The sequence below is a fragment of the Phodopus roborovskii genome, unplaced genomic scaffold (assembly GCF_943737965.1).
Source record: "Phodopus roborovskii unplaced genomic scaffold, PHOROB, whole genome shotgun sequence".
NCBI lineage: Eukaryota > Metazoa > Chordata > Mammalia > Rodentia > Cricetidae > Phodopus > Phodopus roborovskii.
The window spans coordinates 15,084,099-15,108,737 of NW_026126525.1; the positions used below are offsets into that span (position 1 = coordinate 15,084,099).

Genomic DNA, 24,639 nt, shown 5'->3' on the forward strand with positions numbered 1-24,639 from the left:
AGATGCTATACGTCATGGTTGTAGAACACGGAGAAATACAACAGTACCAACCACCAGGCAAGGTGTGCTGTCTTATGCAACAGTGTAATTTATTACAAGGGCAACAAACCACTTGCTAATTGTATTTTCAGCCCATTCCATAGGTAGGAATTCACATCTGGGATTGTAAACCTAGTCACAGGCCACAGCTGGAGAGGTCATAGGCTTAGGGGGAGGCTGCTGCTGTTCTGCTGAGCAGACACAATGTGTGTTGCCTTATACATATATTCATGTCACAGATAGGTGGAGCACGCTCCAGTCAGAGAAGCTTCTCTTTGTAATAGCCAGTACTTAACTGCAGAGACTCATGAGTGGTCAGAGTGCTGAAAGGAAGTGCTGTTGGATTTAGCAATGAGACATCTATATTACCCTCTGCACAGCTTAGGTTAGCTCAGAGAAGAAGGGGAAGTAAGAATGTCAGTGTTAGGTGTGTTTATAGATGATCAAAATGGTGTATATTCATGAAAATGTCATAATTAATATCTATATGAGGTCCTGGGTTAGAACTTCAGTCCTGGTGTGGGGAGGGTCAAACAGGAACAGTGAATTATACAAAAAAATCAGCCTCTCACAGTGGAAAAATGCAACATAAAATACTAATTTTCTTAGGAGCAGGATGTGTCGTCCAATGTGTCTAACCTATTGTAATCACTGGGTGGTGTGGGGATAGTATTTTAGAGAAGCTACTGGACTCCAGATTGCACCATTTCAATAGATGGCAGGGGACAGATTGGATCACAACTGCTGTGCTTCAAACCAATTTGGGAGTTAGCCACTCCTACTCTGTTCCACTCAAGGGCAGGTGTCTATGAGCTCTCAGAAGACTAGACTTGTGACTTCAACCCAGGAGGACAAAACACCTGGCCAGGAACTCATGTGACCCTTAGAGAGTAGTAACATGTCTATACAACAAAACCTTGAAATGGTTATGGATGCTTATAGGAAATATAAGAGATACTTAATGTTATATTACTATGTAGTACGTTAATATAAACCTAATTCCTAGTAAAGCTGAAATTGTTTTTGACAGTAGTTACTACTCAAGATTTCCCTATAATTTGGGAGATTGGAAGCTTTATCTTGGTGAGCTGGCATGCTGGCCTGTAATGCCTGATTCTCAGGAGGCTAAAAAGGGTCATAAATTCAAGGTCTGCCTGGGCTACTGAGTAGGTCCAAGGCCACCTGGGTAACTTGTCAAGACCTTGTGTCAAAATAAAAACAACTTTAAAAATTAAAAAAGGGCTGGGGATGTAGCTTGGTGCTACAATCCTTGTCTAGCATCTGTGAGAACCTAGGTTTAATTCCCAGTACTTAGAAAAAAATAAAAGCATTACCCATCACCCCCACTCCTAAACAGGGTCTCACTATGTAGCTCTGGCTGTCCTAGAACTAACTATGTAGACCAGGCTGGCCTTGAACTCACACAGAGCTCTGCCTCCCACTGCTTGGCTTGTGAGTTATTCCTGATAGTGAAAGAAATGCTCAAAAAAAAAAAAAAAAAAAAAAAAAAAAAAGTAGCACCTAACGATTGTGAAGACACTTGTTTGAGAACTCTGTGCTGGTCTAATTGCTAATCTGATTATGTGTAGTCCTGTCTGCACTCTCCATAATGCCATGTCAGATATCACATGTATTTCTACTCAGCAGAAGTGAGTACCTCTTCTGAGGTACACCCGTTAACGTGGCTGGTCAAGAACAGCTAACCATGAATTCATTCACTGTTATTGCTATCTTTTCTTGTTAAGGGTACAACCCAAAATGGGCTTTGCTGCAATCTGGCTCTTTTAGAAAGTTTATAACCACTCTTAGTCTTTGGTATCAACTATGTGCTTTTGTAAATTAACATCTGACCTTATGCAAGGAATCTTGTCACTTTGAGACTAAGGTCCCCTGCAGTGAAGTAACAGTGAGAGAGCTGGACTAGTTCTGTGACTCGTTTACCCTGTGAAAACAGCACACGCTCATATTGGTCATCCTCATGTCACGCTGGGACACTGCGCTTTACACAGTAGCCCAGAAAGATCCCATGGAATGTAGAGAAACAGCCATGCCTCCCATTCAGAAAACCCCCAAAGTTACTCTGACACCAAGTATCATGAACTCTGTGGTCCTGGTGTATCAGCATCAGATCTCAGAAAAGCTGTTGGGGTTTAGTGCTCAGGCCCAGTGGGGCTGAGAATCATGTTCCGTATTTTCACCAGGAAGTGAAACTGAGGAATCTGCTTATACATTAAAGTGTCTGTTTATTCAGACACTGACTCACAAGACTCTTGTCTCTAGTATGTCAAAACTACATGACTCCACAATGGAAAATAACATAATCATATAGTGTGTGTGTGTGTGTGTGTGTGTGTGTGTGTGTGTGTATATATATATATATATATATATATCACCAAAAGCAGAATGAATGAAATTAAATGAAGAAAAACTAAATAGTGGGGGAAAAACACATTAACAAAACACCAAACTTAAGGAAAAAAAAAAAAATCAATGAAACTCCAAGGTGAATCAACAATATTAAACAATACTAAAGTTAGGAATACTGACCCATGTCTATAATCCCAGTACCCAGGAGATAAAGCAAGAGGACCATGACCTGAACTCAGCCTGGCCTACCTGACAATGCCCTGACTCAAAAACAATAGGCATCATTACTCCAGATGCAGTATGACAACCGCCTCATACTAGCAACCACAGCTTCCCTGTCCTGATGAGTTTATCCCTTCTTATACTGCAATTCCAAATAATGCCTTCTTACCCTACAACAACAGTAAGAAGAAAGCATTAGGGAACATTTATCTGTGGACCAACACAAGCAAGAGTAGAAGGACTGAACCAAAGAAAGGAAAGATGAGACACTGGGCTCACTGTCCTTACAGAAACAAGTGAAAAGAATTTTTGAATTGGTTTTTGAGAAAGGGTTTCTCTGTGTCCTTGGCTGTTCTAGAACTTGCTCTGTAGATCAGGCTGGCCTTTAACTCACAGAGATCCACCTGCTTCTTCCTCCCAAGTGCTGGGATTAGAGGTGTGCACCACTACTGCCTATCAACAAGCAAAACTGTAAAAGAAAAACGTATGTAGGTGATTTCCTAGAAAAATACAAACCAAATAAAACTAATAAGAAACAGAAAACACAAGATATAACAAGCAAAGATACTGAATTAGTAATAAAGAAAAACTAAATCCCACAGAGAGACGACCAGAAACAAATGACCTCACTGTTAAAGTTAATCAACCATTTAGAATTAGTATCAATCTTTTGCAAACTATTCCAAACAGAAGATAGAAATCCCAACTTTTTCTACCATACCAATATTTCCTTGGGACAGAAAAAGAGGGACCTGCACTGTAATATTCCTTACAAATGCAGATTCAAAAGGCCTCAACAAAACTGGCAACACACACAGATCATTAACATAATCAAGTAGGACTGATGCCAGAATGCAAAGTCTGTTCCACATACGTAAGTCAAGCAATGCAATATACCAAGGGAGTAGATACTGTGATTTCAATCAATGCAGACAAAATGGCTGACATATCAAAAATAAAACAAAACATTTATATGTAACAAACTGAGAAAAGAAAGGAATTTCTTCTTCTTCCTTTTATTTTTGGTTTTTCAATACAGAGTTTCTCTGTGTAACAGCTCTGGCTGTCTGGGAACTTGTTTTGTAGACTCACAGAGATCCACCTGCCTCTTCTGCCTCCCCATTGTGCCACCACTGGCCAGCTAGGAAGGGAGTTTCTTTAACCTGGTAGAATGTAATTAGGAAAACTGTCTAATACAATATCTACGGGTAGAAGATGTAACTAGAGGTCAGCAACAGGACAGACACGATCACTCTCACCATTTCTAAGCACCGTGGAAGAGAGTTTAGTCAAATTAGGAAGAACAGAAACAAAAGACATCTAGATTAGAAGGAAACAGTAAAATCATATTTTCAGAGAATATGATATTACAGATTTAAAAAACACACACACAAACAAAGTATTAGCTCATAAGTGCACTTGGCAAGGCTGCAGGACACAAGCTCAATACAAGACTTAATTGTACAGCAGTCTCTTCTCTGATGTATTGCTTTCTGCAAGTCACAGTGATCTGAAAAAATTAAATGGAAAGTTGCAGAAATAAATAACTAATAAGTTTTAAATTGCATGCTTTTCTATGCAGTGTAATGGAAATGTATTCCTTTCTTTCCCACAATGGAAAATGAATCACCCCTTTGTCAGGGCAGCTCTCATATAACCTATATGCCTGTCAGTCACTCAGAAACTGCCTTTTATAGCATCACAGTGTGTCTATTATTTACTAATGGCCATTATTTAATAATGGTCTGAAAATTTAAGAGTAATGACGCTGGAAATTATATATGCCAAAGAGACATTTTGTTGTACTGTGTTTTCGTTCTGTGAGAAAAATGAACATTCTCAGCTTTATAAGAAAGGAAAAGATATGCTGCATCTGAGGTCATGTCCAATCAACCTTACTAAACTATATTGTTATCTCTTATTAGCTAATGTTAATCTCTCATCCTGCTTAACAGCAAACTGAATGTTTGGTGAAGCCACTTATATAGTACCAAAAAGAAAATACTTACAAAAATTTGACAAGAGATGTGAAAATTTTGTGCACTGAAAACAAAATGTGGAAATGAAAATGTAAAGCATCAAAATAAACAGAAATGCAATGTCAATGAATTTCAAGACTTAACTATGCTAAGATGGCAATATTCCTCCACTTAATACAGATTCAAAGCAATCCCAACCAAAATCCTAGCTGTGTCATTTACAGAAATTGGCAAGTTTATCTTAAAATACTACCTATAGGAATGCAAAGGATCCAGAGGAATCAAAATAATCCTGAAAAAGAAATGAGCAGGAGAAATGTCTCAGTGGTTAAGAGTGCACAGCACTCTTGCAGAGGACCCAAGTTTGATTCCCAGAACAGAAACACCCCATAGCCACCTGCGACTCTAGCTCCAGGGAATATGATACCTCTGGGCTCTGCTGGCATGTGCACTCACGTGTGTACACACCACATACACACAGACACACATAAATAGATACAGTCAGTCTCACACACACACACACACACACACACACAGAGAGAGAGAGAGAGAGAGAGAGAGAGAGAGATACACACACACACACATACACACCCTTAAAAATTTAACTACAAAGGACCAGAGACCAAAATTCAAGAGCTATAACTATAAAACTCATCATAGGAAACAGATCCAAATTTTTGTAAACTTGGGATAGCAATGTTTTCTTAGATATGTGAGAAGAGTTATATTTCAACATAATTAAAAAAAAACCATTTGTACTTCAAAGAACACAATCAAGAAAGTAAAAGATGCACACCTTTATTCCAGCACTCAGGAGACAGCCAGTCAGATCTTTTGAAATTCAATGCCAGCCTGGTTTATTTAGCTCCAGGCCAACCAAAATATACAGTAAAACCCTGTCTTAAAAATAGAACACAAAGGGTTGGGGAGATTAGAGGTTAAGAGCACTTCCTGCTTTTCCAGAGGTCCTGAGTTCAATTCTCAGCAACCACATGGTGGCTCACAACCATCTGTAAGGAGATCTGATGCTCTTTTTCTGGTGTGCAGGTGTACATGCATGCAGAACACTGTATACATAATAAATACATCTTTAACAAACAAACAAATAAAACAAAGAAGATGGAAGAAAGAAGGTTGGAGAGGCAGTTTAGATATTAGTACCCATATAGCAACAGCTTACAACCATCTGTAACTCCAGTTGCAGGGGCTCTGATGACCTCTTCTGGCTTCCTTGAGCAATGTGTGTGTGTGCGCGCGCACACGCTCACACACACACACACACACACACACACACACACACACACACGCACGCACGCACATACACACACACTCATACGCATGCACCATATATATATACATATCATACACATAAACTAATAATACGTTTAAAAAAAGAAAAAAAATGAGACTAGCCAGTACTAATTAAGGGTCTAAAGAAACTACAACCTTGTGTGCTGCTGGCAGCAAATAAAATGGTGCAGGTACTTTAAACTGTCTGACATTTCTCAAAAGGGTTAGGGTCTGGGCTGGAGACATGGCTCATTGGTTAAGAGCCCTGACTGCTCTTCTGGAGGACCTGGGTTAGAGTCCTAGCACTCATATGGTGGCTCACAACTAACTATCTCACAATGCCCTCCCTCTTCTGGACATTTATCTAGGTAAAACACCCATACACATAAGTAAAAAAATAAATTAAAAATTGTTGAATTACCATTTTATCTAGAATTCTACTTCGATATTTTCTCAGTATGAAACATTTATGAACCCCTTGTGTGTTTTCACGCAAACATTTCTTACAGTTAGCCCCAAACATGTCAAATATCTACCAACATAATGGTGAGACAAAATATGTACCCATATAAGAGAATGTTCTCTGGCCATGACATTGATGAACCTTGAAAACATGCAAAGTGAGAGAAGCCATGAACAGACGTGTTTCATGACAGTGCGTACATGGAATGTCCAGAACAGGCAATCTACAAAGATGCAAAGAAGACTGGGGATTGGCATGGACAGGGGAGGCAGATGAAACAGGGAATGGCTGATAAAGGGTGCATGGGTTCCTATTTAGAAAGATGAAACAAACATTATGGACCTGGATGGATGGTGGTGTTGGAAGCACACAACATAGTGAATGCACAAACAATCACTTTGTATACTTAAAATGGTGGTCTCTACCTGGTGTGAGAATTACATCTCAATAAAGCTGACACTAGGAAAAAACTAAAGAGATTCAAGAGGCAATGATGTATTTGTATCATCCTGATGCAGATCACTGAAACAAAGATACCAGAAATTCAATATTCTGAAAAGTGGGCTGGACTTTTAATACTTTTCAGAATTGCTGTTAATTTTGACAGCTGTGAAATTCACAAATATAAACTCAAATTTAAAAATAAGTCAAAGAAAAGTTTAATGTCATCTTGTAAAATTATCCCTCTTATTTATTTATTTTAAATAATGTCCCTTTTACATGTTTTGACAAATATCCTATGGAGCACTGTAAATACAGAACGCTGTACTACTTGCAAGCAAAGACAGGGACGTCTCGGTCATTGCCATGGTACATAAAACCCAACTCTGACACTCCTTATGGAAGACAATTAAGAGGTGGTTAGAAAATTAAAAAAAGAAAGAAAGAAAGGAAATAAAAGAAAAAGCTGAGGGATGCTGGTGTGGCACGCACCTTCTGTATCATCACGCACTTGCTCCACCAAATCTGTCAAATCCTCCCAAGAGTCTTTGCAAACGGCAAAAGAAAGGAAAAGAAAGAAAAAAATGTCATGCAAGCCAAGAAAAGAAGGTGCTATTAAAAATAAGATTTCCCAAGGGGTAAAGTAACTGAGAGGGAGGAGGCCTGGGATTCTGTCATTTAACACAGAGATTAGCAGTGAACCGGGCTGGGACTACAACTAAGGAGGCAGAGGTATTATTGTTATTACTCAATATTTCAAAGCTAAGATTAGTTACTTCAAGGTTTCCAATAGAAACAAGCACGCTTACTTCACAAACAAGCAACACATTTTCTTCTATTGAAAACCACATTAGCCTCTGAAATCTAAATTTATGCCACAGTCACACCATTCAGCATTTATCTTTATCACTTCAGTAAAGCTGGAAGTGTAGGGAATTTTTTTTTAGACTCAGGACAAATCTCATGATGAAAATGATTGACTTTCCTTAAACTAATAAAACCTAAGCATAATTTCTAACTCATGCCCTCAGAACAAACACAAAAAGATGCTATTCTGAGGACATATAAACCACCTAAGTATATTCTGATTTCTCTTCAGATGGAATAAACCACCTAAACATCATTAAATTCAGGTGACCTTCATAGTGCAGTACTGGGAAGGTGTGGGCAGCACCCCACAACCACAAGTATTAATGTTTCTGAAGGACATGAATGGATATTTGGATTAAATAATGAAGTCTAAACAGCCTCAAGCAAATGCAAAGCATGTGCTTTTTACCAATGAGTTCAAGAACACTCATGAAAAATATTTCAGGCTTCTAGGAGTTTGTTTCCTTTCTTTCTTCTCCTAAAGACTTTTTAAAAATGTGAATCTGTGTGCTTCTCTCTGTGTGTGTATATATTGTACATGTAATAGTGTGCACAGAAGCCTGAAGAGGGTTCCAGAGTTCCTAGAGCCGGAGTTACAAGTGGTCATAACTCAAGTGGCCAGATGTGGGAACCAAACTCAGGTCCTCTGGAAGAGCAGCAAGTACTCTTCACCCCTGAGCCACCTCTCCAGTTCCCAGAGACTTTAAAACTGTGGCTTTGTATATGGAAATATCCCTCAGAAAGCATCCACACAGGAAAAAGTATGCTCCTATGACTTCACAGTCATAGCTGGTACTCATCTTATGTGTAGAAATGGTAGAAGATGTTGTTCTAGTTATAATCCTTGAACTATGTTATGTGTTGCAATCGCACACAGAAGGTCTGTTCATGCAAATGTGCTTTCAACCACCCATTCAGTTACGGTTCTACAGATTCACGATGGTATCTTGCCATTCACTATGGAGATGCCATTTTACCTTTTATTCACAAAACCTTTACTTGTCACCTAATTAAAAAAAAAAAAAAAATCCCTCCTTAGTAAGACAAAAACAAAGATCCTCTCCACAACTTGGGCAGAGATATGGAGAGTACATTTCTAGGTAGGAACGTGTAGTGTCCACCAGGGGTCTCTCTGATGTCTCCTTCTGTGTGTCCTATGTAGAGCACAGCTACTGATTCCACCCCCTCCCCATCCCCCACAGGACCACACTCTGTAGGCCATCCCAGGCAACTATATTAACAACATGTAGCAAGAAAATGAAGATTTACAAACTAGAAGAATAGCAATCTCAATGCCTGTTGGCTTGTCATGCCAACTTGCCACAAACTAAAGCAGGTTCTCAATCTTCCTAGTGCTGGGACCCTGTACACAGTTCCTCAGGTTGTGCTGATCGCAATCACAAAAATTACTGTTTTTGCTACTACCTAACTGTAATTTTCCTGCTGTTATGAGTCATAATATAAATGTCTGCTGTGCAGGACACCTGACATGTGGTGCCTATGAAAAGTCATTCAACCTACAAAGGTGTCATGACCTATAGGTTAAGAACCATTGAGCTAGAGTAACCTGGAAAGAGGGAACCTCCAGCAACTTTCTCTAGGTTCTGGCTTGAGCAGTACACATTGTCTGGACATCCTTCCATTATGTATGATGAAATAGACCTTTTTCATACCCAAAGTTGGTTCTGACTGGTGTTTCTCTCTCTCCTTTTCGTTTTCTTTTAGGACAGGGTTTCTCTGTATATCCCTGGCTGTACTGGAGCTTACTCTGTAGATCAGGATGGCCTTGTACTCAGAAATCCAATTGCCTCAGCCTCCCTGGAGTGCTGGGATTAAAGCTGTGTGCCACCACTTTTTTTTTTTTTTTTACAGCAACAGAAAGCAATTTAAAATGACATGCTAGTTAACACCATAGACAGGTTTGGCTCAAGAATTTGCTATAGGCCAGGTGTGGTGGCACACTCCTTTAATCCCAGCACTCGGGAGGCAGAGGCAGGGAGATCTAGTTCCCGACTTTAAAAAAAAAAAAAAATCAATCAAACTGCTACAGATTCATAACTATACCAGATATTATTGAAGTGTTAAAGCATGGCCAGGAAGCTTCTGAAACAGCTTTGCTCAAACAGCTTTCTCATCTCTAAGACTGACCCAGAAGGAAACCCAATGTTCTCATGGAATTATGCAGTGCTGCATGACTGAAATCAAACACATGACCACTACTCTTCCCAACACCTAGATTGTTTAAAAATCAGTTATTATTTATTATTGTGTATGTATGTATGATGCAAAGACATGCCTCATACACAGTGAATTTGATCCTGGGCTACTTAGATTTCTTTTTTCCTCTTTGATTCCTTCCTTCCTTCCTTCCTTCCTTCCTTCCTTCCTTCTTCCCTCCCTCCCTCCCTCCCTCCCTTCCTCCCTCCCTCCCTCCCTTCCTTCCTTCCTTCCTTTCTTGCCTATAACTTGTCATCCTCCTGCCTCAGACTCCCCAGTGTTGGGATTACAAGGAATATACCACCATGTTTAGTTCAAAATAAAGTTTTAATGTTTAAAGCACCCTGATAATATATATTTAAAGATTCAAGCATTACTGGCTGTCTCAGATATTTTAATTCTAAAATGAAAACTGGCAAAATATTCAAGGTATACTAACAGACACCCAAACTGTGTTAGGAAACTGGGAACTCAACTGACTGCAATGTAGCAATGACCAAAGGAACTATGTCACATATACTAAAGACACTAAAGGAGTGGTTGTTAACGCGGTTAAAAAAGGATTAGGATAAACAAATAGGCCGAATAGATGTTTATTCAGGGAGAAATAACTTACAACCTAGACAGATGAACACCAGGAAATTCAACCCGATCTCGGGCTCTCCCTCCGACCTCCTTCCACAGGTCACTCCGCCCATGGCTCCACCCCCAATGGGCGTGGTCAGTGCCACAGAACTATCTCACTACAGGTTGTCATTTATCATTAACCATCCTGGGGACGAAGCCTGGGGCCCCTGCACATGCTAGGCAGGAGCTCATTAAATTGCCAAGGCTAGTCTCAAACTCTGTAGCTTACATAGGCCCTGAGCCTTTGACCCTCCTGCTTCAGCCTTCTGAGCAGCTGCAATTACAGGTCTAAGATACTGCAGGGAAAACATACAGGTGATGCAGGCTATGTCCATAGATGTATAGCACTGCGTATGTGTACTTGAACACTGGGCATGCATGTTCAAAAAGAGTGTCTAGATAGAACTCTAAGTAAAATGTATTACCATTTTTTTCATATTGTGACTTTAGCAAAATAAAGTAGTTTCAATGAAAATGTACATATATCTATATATATATATATATATATATATATATATATAACAACACTAAGCATTTCATTCTTAAAAATGCCATTACTTTGAACATACTGACACAGAAACTTGTTTTTTTTTTTTTTTTTTTTTTTTGTGGTATTTAAGTATGGTGAAAAGTAAACAATTGCTTAGGAACAGTTTCTAGCTGTTCTCTATAACAGTAATCAACAAAAACTGGAGGGTGAGGAGATGGTTCACTGAGCAAATTTCCTGATGTGCAAGTGTGAGGATCTCAGTGTAGCTCCCCAAGACCCATGGTTACCCATATCTGTAACCCCAGTTATGGGGTGGAGCCTGCTGTCAGCTAGTCCAGCCAATCAGTGAGTGTCTGATTCAGTGAGAGCACTTGTCTCTCAGACAGTAAAGTGGAAAAAAGAGTAGAAGACACCTGAGCTCAACCTCTGTCCTCTTTGTGTGTCCACACATACCTATATATACTGTGTACATACTGTGTAAAAACATACACTTATACACACAGACACACTGCAAACATACACCCCTATAATACTGTGTACAAACATACATTCTACACACCTTACACATACTGTGTACAAACATACACTCTACACACACACACACAAACCTACACATACTTGTACATATATACACTCTATACACACACATACTGTGTAAAAACATGCACTTCACACACACACAAACACACCCCTACACATACTATATACAAACATATACTCTACATACATACACGCCTCCTCATACTATGTAGAAACATACTTTGCACACACACATTCACACAAACATACACACACTTCTACACATACTGTGCATAAACATACACTTCACACACACACACACACACACACACACACACACACACACACACACACGAGCGCTCATGCAGAAAATATAAAGGATTACTCCCCTAAAAGCTACTGAGACAGAACAATGCCAAACTCAACGTTACCTCTCAGCAACAAAGAGATTCCCCAATACTTCCCAATAGTCACAGCAACTGGCAGGGGCTAAAGAAACCACAAGAGAAAAGCTCTCTGCTAGAGATGCAGCTCAGTGGTCGAGAGCCTGCTGATGTGTGCTGGGTACCCTTGGTTTGATTACTCAGTACCTCAAAAACACAAAACAACTCCACCCTGTCAAAAAAGAAGAAATGAAATGAAACTGCAAGGCTGCAAGGCGGAGAGCACAGCGGACACATACAGCATGTGTTCCTTTCCCAGGCAGAGCTTGACACCCAGGCTCTGGGCTCTGGCAATTCAGATAAAACTAAATTTCATTTTCACACTGTCACTGCTAGAAAATCTGAAACTGATTTCTATGTCAGAGATTAGAACGAATTTATTTGTGACGCTGAAGCTGATAATGCAAAGAGTTCATGTGAGCTCTTCCATGCATTACAAAGGGCACAAAGGGTGGGGGATGGGGGTGAGTGAGATGGCTCCATGGTTAAGAGCAAGGAAGAACAGAGCTCAAATCCCAACATCCATGTAACAAGACTGGTGCCTCCCAATGTCTCTAATTCCCTCTCTAAAGAAACTGATGTTCAGTCCTGTCTTCTGTGCATGCCCAGACACATTACACACACTCCACACACAAATATATGGCACAGGAGAAGTAGGCATCATGGTACACGAACACACTTATAATCCCTGGTACTTGGTGGGTGGAGGCAGGAGGACAAGACCAGCCTGGGGGCACATCGCCAGACACTGTCACAAAACAAAACAACCAACTAAACAAAAACAAACAACCCAAACAGTTTTTTTTTTTTTAAAGGCCTAAATTAAAGATTAACACAGATGTCTACTGGAGAGTAAAACTGTAAGGCTCTGCAAAGAGCTTCAGAGGCAGACAGCAGTGCAGGAGAACCCGCTGGAAAGAACAGGAAGCCAGGAAGAGAGGGCCAACACTACTCTTCCCCCACAGGAGCTCTGTTACAGAGGCCTCCAGCCCTCCTACAGCAACCCCAGACAGTGACAAGTCAAATCTACTGATATTTCTCACCCAGATTTAGCAATTTACAGAATCCAGAGGTTAGGAAGGTAAAGCTTACCTAGGAGGGTGGCCTGACAATCCGCTCTCCCGACAGAGCAACAGGAAAACACGAACCTTGTCCAGAGTACTTTGCCCCTGGCCTTGCATGGAGTTCACAAAGACTGCCTTGTGCACACATAATCACAACTCTGAAAACCTGACAATATAAATCTAAGACTAACTGCCACTGGCAACAAATGTGCCAAAAGTCTCGCCAACGGCTGATTGCAAAACGGGTGTGTGCGTGCGCATGCCTGCCTGTGCGTGCATGTGCGTATGTGTGTGTATTGTGTGTTGTGTGTGTGTAGGTGTGTAAGATGCAGGGCGATGTCCTCTATTGCTTTCTACCCTCTTTTTTTTTTTTTTTTTTTTTTTTTTTTGAGACACTGACTCTTATTGAGCACCAGAGTTCCGTTTCTCTAGAATGACTGCCAGTGAGCTCAGGTATCCATCTTCCTGTCCTTACTCTGCCAACACTGGGGTTAGATGCCTACTATTGCACCACTGTGTCCAGACTGAACATGAGCTCTGCAAGCATGAACTCAGGTCCTCTGGCTCACAACACAAGTACACAAGCACCTCATCCACAGTCATCTCCCCGCTCCCAGGGTTTATGTTCTGAACACACAAGAAAGCAGTACATCCCATACAGAGAGCTCTTTCCTAGCATTTGGGATGAAGAGATGCGGGCAGGGGACCAAGAGAGCAAAGACTTCTGCCTGCTACACAGCAACTTTGAGGCTGGCCTGAGCTACATGAGATGCCACCTCAAAAAAAAAAAAAAAAAAAAAAAAAACTAGGGAATAAAGGAACACTGTGCTGGATGCACCTCTGTGACTTGATTTATGAATACTTACAAGCCTGGATTTTAGGTTCCAAATGTGTGATTTTCACATTTATCTGGTGATTATGAATTTAAGCATTTTATCAAAAATAGAACATACTTTGTATTATTTTAAGATTTAATGTTCACTGATAACTTTGTGATAAGTTAAAACAAAAGGACCCCAAAAGATATTCATGTCCCAGCTCCTAGAACTTATTAATGCTGTTTTATTTGGAAGTAGCTTCTATAGATGTAATTAAATGAAGGACTTAAATTAAATTAAATTAAATGTGATTAGCTTGGAAAATGCAATCATATCTGTCCTTGTAACAGAAGGCATAAAGAGGGAAAAGAAACATTGTGAACATGAAGGGAGAGATTCAAGTGATGAACCCATAAGCCAAGGGATACTGCTAGCCACCAGGTATTGGACGTAGCAAGGAACAGGTTCTCCCAAGCCTCTTGGAAAAAGCAACTTTAGTCTTAGCTTAAAACAAAGGTTTCTGACACCTGGCATCCATAACTGTGACAGAACAAAGTTCTGTTGCTTTAGGGCATCACCTCTGTTATGGTTTGTTAAGAGTATATGCAGGAAATGAACATAATTTGTGTTAAGGCCTAGAATAGGGTCTACTCTCCAGAATGTTCCTTAAAGTTTTCGAAATCATATGCATTCTGACATTTGGGAGGGAGAATGCTTTACGACCAGTGGTCCTTCTTCATTCCCATGCCCCAGTGGATGCTCAAATCTGCAGCCAACACTCTCTGAGTATTATGTTTTCCTTTCTAAATAATCTGCACTTTTGTATGCATACACAATCACAACAAAGTTTAATTTATAAACTACGCATAGTAACAGGAGAATTACAATAATACACTAGAATATATACTATGCTATAATAGGATAATTGTGATGTATTATTAACAAGCGTGAAGGTAGAAATTATATTCTGAGCATTATCCTACTAAATATTATTCCATGACAGTATTTAGTGCTTGTTATGTAGATGGGACACACATTGACATTGTTTTTCTCTTAGGCTATAATATGTGCCTTCTGAGGTTCTGCTAACACAAGCAGAATATTGTATCATACATATGATGAAAAATTTTTGCCTGGAGGCTGGAAAGATGGCTAACCAATCAGTTACATGCACTTACTGCCTATCACAGCTGCCTGTGACTCAAGTTCCAGAGATCTGACACTCTCTTTTGCCCTCGGTGGGTTCCTGCACACACATAGTACAGGATGTCACTTGGGATCACATATATACACATAAATACATAAATAAATTTTAAAAATATTCTTTGCCTGTATTGTTATTTTCTTGAGGTAAGTGTTTGCTACAGTTATTGAAACTATTTTCTCAAGGCTTTCAATTTACATTGATAAAGTAATTTCCAAAAGGGCTTTTCCTGGACTGGCAGAAGGCTCAGTAGGTAAAGGCATCTGCTTAGTAAGCCTGGAGATCTGACACTCCGGGTGAATACCAAAACCCACAAAAGGTGGAAGGAGAAAACTTGACTCCACAGTTGTCTACTGACTTCCACATGTGTGCTATGGCATGAACACCATACCCTCCATCATGAACATGTGTGTGTGTGCGTGCGCGTGCACACATACACAATAATAACAAGTAATCCAAATAATAGCAAATAAAAAGGCTGTTCCAAAACATTCTGGCAGAGCCCACATCTTCTTCCTGTATTTCCATCAGTACTGAATGTGATTATTCACAAGCAGTGACAACTTTATATTAAACCATATTCCACTAGGGTAAAGTGAACATGAATTTTAAATAGATTTTAAACAACAGAAACAAACAGAGGAAAGGTATTTTAGTAATCTTTTCCCATAAGATCAGTAGAGCTAAAGGGAAGGCTAGTGGTTATAAGCACCAACTGTTATTGCAGAGGACCAAGGTTTGGTTTCTAGCACCAGTATGATGGCTCACACCACCTATAACTCCAGTTCATTGTAGCTTTCGCTGTGATTATGAGGTCTTGGAGAGCAAGGCAATATTCATCCCCAAGGACTAAACTTTGCCTTGAGGGATGAATAATACTAATAACAAACTAACGGACAAAAACACATGTTCCTGGTCTGAAACACACTCCTATGCTCACTGGTATTTCCTACAAGCCCCTCTCCTCTTCCTAGTACAGATGCTGCACATCTGTCCCACAGGGCCAACGCACCTGCTGGAGGGATCCCTGGTTCTGCAGTGTCAACCTCTACATGTTCTGTTATCACACACAGTTCTGTACAGCAACCCTAAGTCAAAGGAGAGAGTGTCATTTCTCAAATGCCCTAAAACATGGAATTCCTCCCAAGCCAACCAGGGCTCCACAGTGAGGTCCTGCTCAAAATAAATAAGTAAATAAATAAACGAATAAACAATCCCTTCATGGTTTTATTTGCTTGTTTTTTGCTATCTGTATTTGAGAAGAGTGTTCAAACTTAAGAGTTAAAAAATGCTTTTGCATGTTTGTTTAATACAGTTACCTGATCGCCTATGCATCTCTTCTCAATGCTGGTTCCCTATCTCTGAGAGGGTTAATAGAGACCTGGACATTTCCTGCTAACAAGTTTACTTTCCTACCATTTATCTACTTTTGAGCTAGGGAACTGGAATGCAGTAAGGATTAATCTAGGTTTTATCATCTTGCCTCAGACTCCCAAGTAGCTGACATTTCAGATGTGTGCTATCCTACCCAACCTCTAAACTTCTATGTATGTGCATGTCTCAAAAACAAAACAACATAACAGCAAAAGAAACTCAATTTTACACAAATGAGACTGCTCTTCTAGTGCTGACAAAGAAAGCACAAATCATATCCGAAATTGCCGAGTTCAGCTCTTAAAGGGCGCTGTATGTTGTTCATATGACAGGATAATAACTAGCCAAGAGTCAACTAGAGCTATGTTTCTGTAGGGTTGGCTGGAAGGTTAAACTGATGATACGATGATAATGCTTCCTTTGTTAGCCATGCTCTATTAGCACAGAGAGCAAACCTTGTTTTACTCTTGCATTCTTTACTGGTGAAAGGGACTCACCGACTTGAAGATAAAAGCCTGGCAGCCACCCCAGGCATTGTGACATTCTCATCTCCAGCCCCACCAGCTACTTAGTCATCAAATAACTTCCACTTCTCAGGTGGCTATTCCCTCCTCCCCTCTGTGTTCACTTTTCACTACTTTAGACTGGAATTGTTATCTCTCACCTGGACCAGTTCAATAGTCATGGCAAAGGTCCCTGGAGGGCATTTATCTTCCCAACCCACCCACAATGTTGCTGCAAGAGCACTCACTCTGTATTAAGGACCTTGGATGCTGTTGTCCCTAGCTATAAAGGCCCAGCAGCAGAGTCAAGTCCAGGTGCCCCCTGCCAGAGTGTTATCTTCCCAACCTCACACCCTGTGGTGCCACGCACAGCACTGCAGGCTCCTGACCAACTGCTCTTCCTTGGCAGGGACGGCTCAGAACATACTGAGAAGCCCTGCCCACACCATGTGGTGATTGTCTGTCTAGTTATGTCTCAGGGTCTAGCTCAAGCCTTATCCTGAAGCTTCCTGGCCCTTCCCTCTCCTTTCCAGCAGACCCAATCCCTCACTCTGACCAGGAGATTAGCTTTTGGTTTTTAGGAGAGGACACATAAGAACAAGGGATTACTTCCAATGCCAACAAGCACAGACATAGTAGCCAAAGTGCTTCTCTAAGCACTGCAGTGGGCAGAGGGGCCTTTCGACATGGTGGCCTCACAGTGAAGGATAGGAACTGTTTCAGAAAATAAGACTTGGAGTCCACATCATCTCAAGGAAGAACAATTTTGCCCATTTTCTTTTGTGAAGTAGAAGGGTCTTTAGGATTCGAGTGGTCAGACCTTTTCTGTATAAACTACCCAGGAGGCAGTCTAGGCATTAGGGGTTCCAGTTTGTCAGTTACTCATATAATCACTGATCACACAGTTAAATCTTAAATCTAATAGTTGTCAAGGATTTAGAAGTAAAACAGACATTTCTTGGGTCCGAATGGCTATTTAGACACAGTAAGTAGCACAAGAAAACAAAGCTCCCATGGAGTACCTCCTGGTTTTCTAGAATATTATAAACTCTTATGTTTCCTTGGCCTCATACTTTTAAAAGTTTCTTTTACCTAATTGAAGGCAAAATGCCCCAATATTTTGTTAGGGTCATACTAAGTTCCACATTCTTTATAAGTGACTAAGGGCCCGACCTCCGAGATCAAAGGGTGTGCCACTAAGAGTCTGCACCTCTCACACTATTTTCCCTTACTACTAATGCTTCTGTAGCAGCAATACATTTCTCAATGAAGAACTCAAGCAGCAGTACTATTACCAATGTTTAAACGAATCAAATGGCAAGCTTGCAGTCACCATGGAACTCTCACACAGGAGGCAAACATATACCTAACAGTATCCTTAGGAAACTGAGAAGCTATATTTTATAATTTAGGTAATATTTCATAGCATAACTTTCAAAAGGAATGGGGATTCTCTTTCAAACAAAATATGTCAACAGCACTAGCTAAAGGACTTCTTGGTAGCTCTTTTCAAACTGCAATTTTCGTCCCTACAGACTACTAACATGTGGAGGTTGTTTAAACAGTACTGGCATTGTATACAATTTCAGCTGATGGCCTCCAACCCTTGTGTGCATTCTGAAACATAGCTGAAGGAAGCTGCTCAACTGACAGAATCAATGTAACAGATGCCAAGCAGTTTTAAAACTTCTAAAACATTGTTAGGAAGAAATGCACAAAAGGACTGCTTTTGTTTTGTGAGCTTAACTCTAAAACATTTTCCAAGCTAACTGACTGGGAAGAAGAAATCCTTATCGGACATAGTTGAGTCAATCTGAGTCATGACATAACTGCAACACAGGGTCATGGGTTGGAATCACTTTTCCTAACTCCAACCTGCTATGGGCAATTCACCTGTCCTGCAGATATGCCTAAGTACCAGGCTGGCGTTCATAAAGGATTTCTTGTTGCATGGTAATGTTTTTAATCTTTGTTTTCTGAAGGAGAAAAAAACATAGCCAAGACGCCTTTATATTTACAACTTGGCATCAGGGGAATTGAGGAGTATAAACTAAAAACACCTTACAACTTGTTCTTAGAAAAAGTCAAAAGAAAGACCACAAAGATTAGTTGCAACTGTAAACATAAGTATGCACATCTATATACTTATAAATGTACAAACACAATGGCTCATAGATTGCTCGCACAGGAATGACTACACTAATAATGCTTAGCCTCTTCAAGGTACACTTTTGTTATGAGTCCATATTCCTTAACAACTGAATTTAAATTTGCTTTCCCACCTAATACTATTTAAAAAGAGTAACTTTTCCAGGTATCTTCTGGGTGCTATTGCTGTTTTATCTAGTTGGCGGGACCACTCCTCTAGCTTTTCCACGGGATTTGTTACATCCTGTGATTGCAATTGTGTTTTCTTAATTTACTCTTAGGAATCACTAATTTCGAATTTAAAGTCAAACCAACACAATTGATAGCTCTTTCCTTGTCTGTTTGCCACTGATGTTTGAATGACCTCAAGTGTTCCCTTTGAAGGGCTTTCAGACAAAGAACTGTAACAGAACACAAGCTTGTAGAGAAAGGAGACCTCAGGGGGTAGGGAAAAAATCCTTTCACCAGAGGGGCGGGGGTGCAGGGAAGCTGAACCCTAGACAATAATAAAAGCCAAGAGGGGCTTCTCATCTCCTCTGACCCCTCCCAGCCCCTGTGACAAAGGGGGTGCCGCTGAGGCCAGGGGCTAGCAGCTGGGGGCTGACCATACCTTCATGGGTAGGCTCTGGGTCAGGTGTCAGGGAGATGTCATCCAGCTCTCGAAGGCAGAGCCATTCTCCATCCATAGACACTCGGAATTTGCAAAGGTAGATGGTCTCCATGGCAGCCTGTGTGATCTTGTCAGTGGTGGGGGTTGGCATATCAGTCGGAGGCGTCAGGGCAGACATGATGACTCAGCTGGGACCACAACACACACACACAGACACGCACACACAGACACACACACAAATAAGAACTCTGTACTCCCCAAAAATCTCAAGCTCTTAAACAAAGCTTAAAAAAAAAAAAAAAAAAAAAAAAAAAAAAAGAGGAAAGAGAAGAAAAATACCTTGTGGAACAAACTGCTCAAAATAAACAATAAACTCTACACTATCTTTTCTTACTGGCAATTCCTATCAGCAAAATTAGATGGTGTCTGTCTTCTCCCAGAGTTCTCTCCTTTTATCTTCCTTTCCCTTTATTCCAGCAAGGCTATCTATAGGCTTAAATCCCACACACCCAATGCTGTCTTATAAGGCTGGCTTTCAAAAAAAAACCGGTCTTTGCATGAATAAGCGGAAAAAAAAAAATCCTCCTTCTTTGTGCAGAAAAAAAAAACACAAAATAAAAATAAAAAAAATCAGCCTATATTTTCAATTTATCTTAAAATATTTTGAGCATCAGAAATCACTACAGGACCTGCTCAGACGAGCCGGGATGCGGAGTTCTAACAGGATTGGCTGTGCGCAGTAAGCAGGGTGTTGACCAAAATGGCTGACTAATGAACTGAACTGAAAATTCAGGCTCATGTGATCAGCTGCTCCGAGCACCGGGCGAGCGAGCAATTCCCAGGATGCTGTATAGATGCTGCTGATGCAGGAAGAGCAATTAGGCTGCTTCTCTCAGCCTGCACAGCCCACTTCCAGACTGTGCTAGTCAAACTATGATCAGACCTAACACAATGCACAGATCCTCATCAATTCTCTACACTCTTGGACAGAAGGCAGAAAAATGGTACAACATTAGATAATAATGCTCTGTGATAAAAATTAGAATACTTTGCTATGCATACAATCCATTTCTACCCTTGCAGTTCAGTTACTGAAATTCCTTACTACATAAAAAGGTGACTTCCCCCACCCCTTCAGCGCAGGATTTCTCTGTATAGCCCTGGCTGTCCTGGAACTCAGTACACCAGTCTGGCCTTGAACTCACAGAGATATGCCTGCCTCTGTCTCCTGAGTGCTGGGGTTAAAAGCATGCGCCACTTACTGACTCACAGAACTCTATCTGGTAGTCCAGGCTGGTCTAAAACTCACAGAGATCCTCCTGACCCCCCAACCCTAGAACTGAGACTAAAGGTGTGCTTCACCACACCTGCCTGGCCAGAAACAAAAATCTTAAAGCTAACAAGTAAAAGCCTTCCTGATCAATGGCAAGTCCTTTTCCTTTTGATACTGCTATATTAACCAAGTTTCTGCTTATAAACATGAAGTGTATTTCTAAAGAGAAATAAAAACCATGTTATATTAAAATAAAATTTCCTGCCGGGCGTTGGTGGCGCAGGCCTTTAATCCCAGCACTGGGGAGGCAGAGGCAGGTGGATCTCTGTGAGTTCGAGGACAGCTTGGTCTACAGAGTGAGTTCCAGGATAGGCCCCAAAGCAATACAGAGAAACCCTGTCTCAAATCTTCCTGTCCTGGAATGTACTGGACACATCATTAAGTTCACAAATCAGCCAACATGTGTGCACATATGTGCATTGTACAATCCAGTTTGTGTTAATGTTTATACCCTAAGCACACAAAGCCAGGAAGTAGGTTTCTGAGCTACCTAAGTGGCAAGAAGAACACTATTTTTAAAACATTTTAGTAATCGAAAGAACACCCCCTCTCCCATTTAAGAGTTTCAATTTGAAGGAGAAATTACACAACTTCAAGAAATCTAAGACAGGGCTGGAGAGATAAGACAGCTCAGCAGTTAAGAGCACTGGCTGCTCTTCAAGAGGACCTGGGTTCAATTCCAGTGCCTACATGGTAGCTCACAACTTAACTCCAAGATCTGACACCCTCACATAGGCATACATGCAGACAAAATACCAATGAACATTATAAATGTACACAAATAAATTATTTAAAAGAAAAGAAAGAAACCCAGATAGACAGGGCTAAGGAGAGAGAGGCCCTGTCTCACAAAGCAACCTAATCCAGCCAGGCATGGTGAGTGGCGCATGCCTGTAATTCTAGCACTCATATAATAAATTTAAGGCATCTTCAGCTTTGTAGCAAGTTTGACAACATCAGCCCATCCTAGGCTACATGAGACTCTACCTCAAAAAAGTGATGGGTAACAAGGAGGGCAGAGGTTAGTGATATAGTTGAAAACATAGAACAACAAATACATAAATAAATTCGGATGCTCTGTGTTTGTCTAGGGCCCAATGTAGTCTCTCCCACTATCTGCAAGGAATACATTTCATGTTTTCAGCAGATGTCTGAAACCAATGATAGCTGTTTTCTTATACTGTACATACATATGAAAGCTTAATTTATAAATTAGGTAAAGTAAGAGATCAATAACTGCTGGTCACACATGCCTTTCTTTAATCATAGCACTCAGAGGAGGCAGAGACAGGTGCATCCCAAGTTCAAGGCCAATCTCATTCACAGAGAGAATTCCAGGACAGCAGGGGCTATACAGAGAAACGAAGAGATCTATAACTAATTATAGAATAGAATCATTAAATATCATACATAACAAAGGTTAAATGAACTGTAGTCTGTTGAAAAATAACTTTTTGCCCTCTTTTCTTTGAGACAGGGATTTGGCCTTGATCTCGCTATACAGGGGAGGATGACCTTAGTGGACCCTCTTGCCCACACCTCCCAAGTGCTAAAATTACAGGTTTTGAGGCTACACCTGGTTTATATCGTTCTGGAGATAAGTCCAGACCTTTGTGCAATGAGAGGAAAGCATTCTAGGAACTGAACTACATTTCCAGACCCTCAAAGCATCTTCCTGTGCTGTGGAGATGAGTCAGTCAAGAAAGAGCTTGTCTTTTGAGGACAAGGACCTGAACTCAATCCTTCCCCCACACACAGCGGGGGTGGTATGTAAAGAAACTGGGCCTGGTGGCACAGCTCCAGGGAGACTGAGACAGGTGAATTCTTGGGGCTTGCTGGGCAGTTGGTCTAGCATAACTGTTGAACTCCAGGCCAATGAGAGAATGTTTCAAAAACCAAAGTGGAACGCTCCTGTGGAACATCTTCCTGTGGCCTCCACACACTAGTGTGTATGAACATACATACACACCTTATTTCTCTGAACTCACAGGTCTTCTTGCAATGACAGGAGATGGTCCAAGTGCCCGCTGAGGTGGATTATGGAGGCATTATGACATAATATTAGATGACAAAATAATGAGAACTTAACACAGGGCAGCTGACTTGTTAACGGGAAGGTAGCACCTACAATGTAGATACACTAGACAAAGAAACCCATGTTTTGAGCTCAGGAGCAGAAAAAAGGTAAAATCTCATAATACTACTTAGAATGGTGTAAAATTTAAAAGTAAAGAATTGCTTAGTTTTAGAATTTTCATCTGAGTGTTTTCAGACTACCGTTCAGCTGCAGAAAGTGGACCTCAAAAGAGAAATCGTGGCTAAGGGACAACCAGTTAGGACCGGTAACAAACTATATGACATGTTATCTTTTCACCAACCAGGCAGCCTTTACTAATCACCAAAGGGATTAGGAAATGGAGAACGCACCTGCACAGCAGGGGTGCTTAGGCTATTGAGCAAGCTAATATTCCTGGCCCCACCCAATCCCATCCCACTTAGCTAGAGGACACAGAGAGGGAGCCCAATGCTACTACAGCTTTTGGCTAGGAGAGAAAAACCCAGTGCCCGTGAGTTTGTCTTATCTGTCCAGACTGTGGCAGGGCTGGAGTGATTTAGAAAACAAGAACTGGTAAGAGCACCCTTGCCTTCATCGTGAGTTACACCTGCCCATCAGATAAAGGCCACTGAGTCATCACAATTGCTTATTGTTCATAAGCAAAGAAATTATTATAAAACAGCACAACTTACGGAAGTAAACAAAAATACTCCTAAATATTTCAAAGTGCTATTTTATATATGGGTCTCTACTAATACATAAATACATTAGCTTCACATGGGAAGAACATGTCAAGCCATCGGTAAGACATATAATCCTCACTTTTGAATGGTTTAGCAATGGTAGAGTGATAACCCTAGCATTCACAAGGTACTAAATGTAGTCCTCAGCATCAAAAAACAAATACATAGATAAATAAATAAATATTACCCCTTTCTCATGTATACACTAATTATGAGCTACATTGAACTACTTTTCTTGTTATTTGTCAATAACTGCATATATTTGTAAGGTGGCCATGAGGAGGGCGAAAGGGGTGGATCCCACAACACTATGGACTCTGTTCTACCTATTTATAAGGCTTGGATTTTCCACACTGAATGACTTAAAGCAAACAAGATGCACATCTCAGTTGGAAGTTACATTTCTCATACTCAGATGTGGCTATGACAAGACAAAGACTGACTTGTTAGGTTCAAGGCCCTTGTTGTGCAGTATGTGGAAACATTACTCGATGTAATAACTTCCTTCATTGAATTTCTGTTTTCTGTTAGGTGCTTACCAAATGCTACTGGGAACTGCCCTAAGCACATTGCTAAGCACACGCTTCTATCTCCTTATACACACAAGGAACTGGCCCAGGATCACACCATGACCAGGTGGTTCATCTGCTGTTACTTCACACTGATCTGTCTAGGTGATCCCCCACCCCAAACATTTCTGCAACTTCAGGCAGGGGCCCTTCAAAAGATCCTAAACAGGAGCTTCCAGTCTCTTAACTGAAAGGACTTTGAAAAAACTCAGCCTTTTCATTTTATACCCTAAAGTCTTACAAAGCATTT

General features: G+C 40.6%; 1 protein-coding gene across 4 annotated transcripts in view; it reads right to left on the reverse strand.

Moving 5' to 3' along the window:
- The window catches only part of Rufy3 (RUN and FYVE domain containing 3), a 73,450-nt gene that overhangs the window by 37,741 nt on the left and 11,070 nt on the right, over positions 1 to 24,639 (reverse strand). For 2 of the 4 annotated variants that reach the window (XM_051198625.1, XM_051198628.1), the window contains exon 2: positions 7,294 to 7,347. The exons of 1 other annotated variant lie outside the window; for it this stretch is intronic. In XM_051198625.1, the coding sequence (XP_051054582.1) occupies positions 7,294 to 7,347 (54 nt within the window). Of the gene's footprint in view, positions 1 to 7,293; positions 7,348 to 19,688; positions 19,927 to 24,639 lie in introns of those variants that run through there. One more of the 4 variants, XM_051198627.1, reaches the window with a different exon arrangement.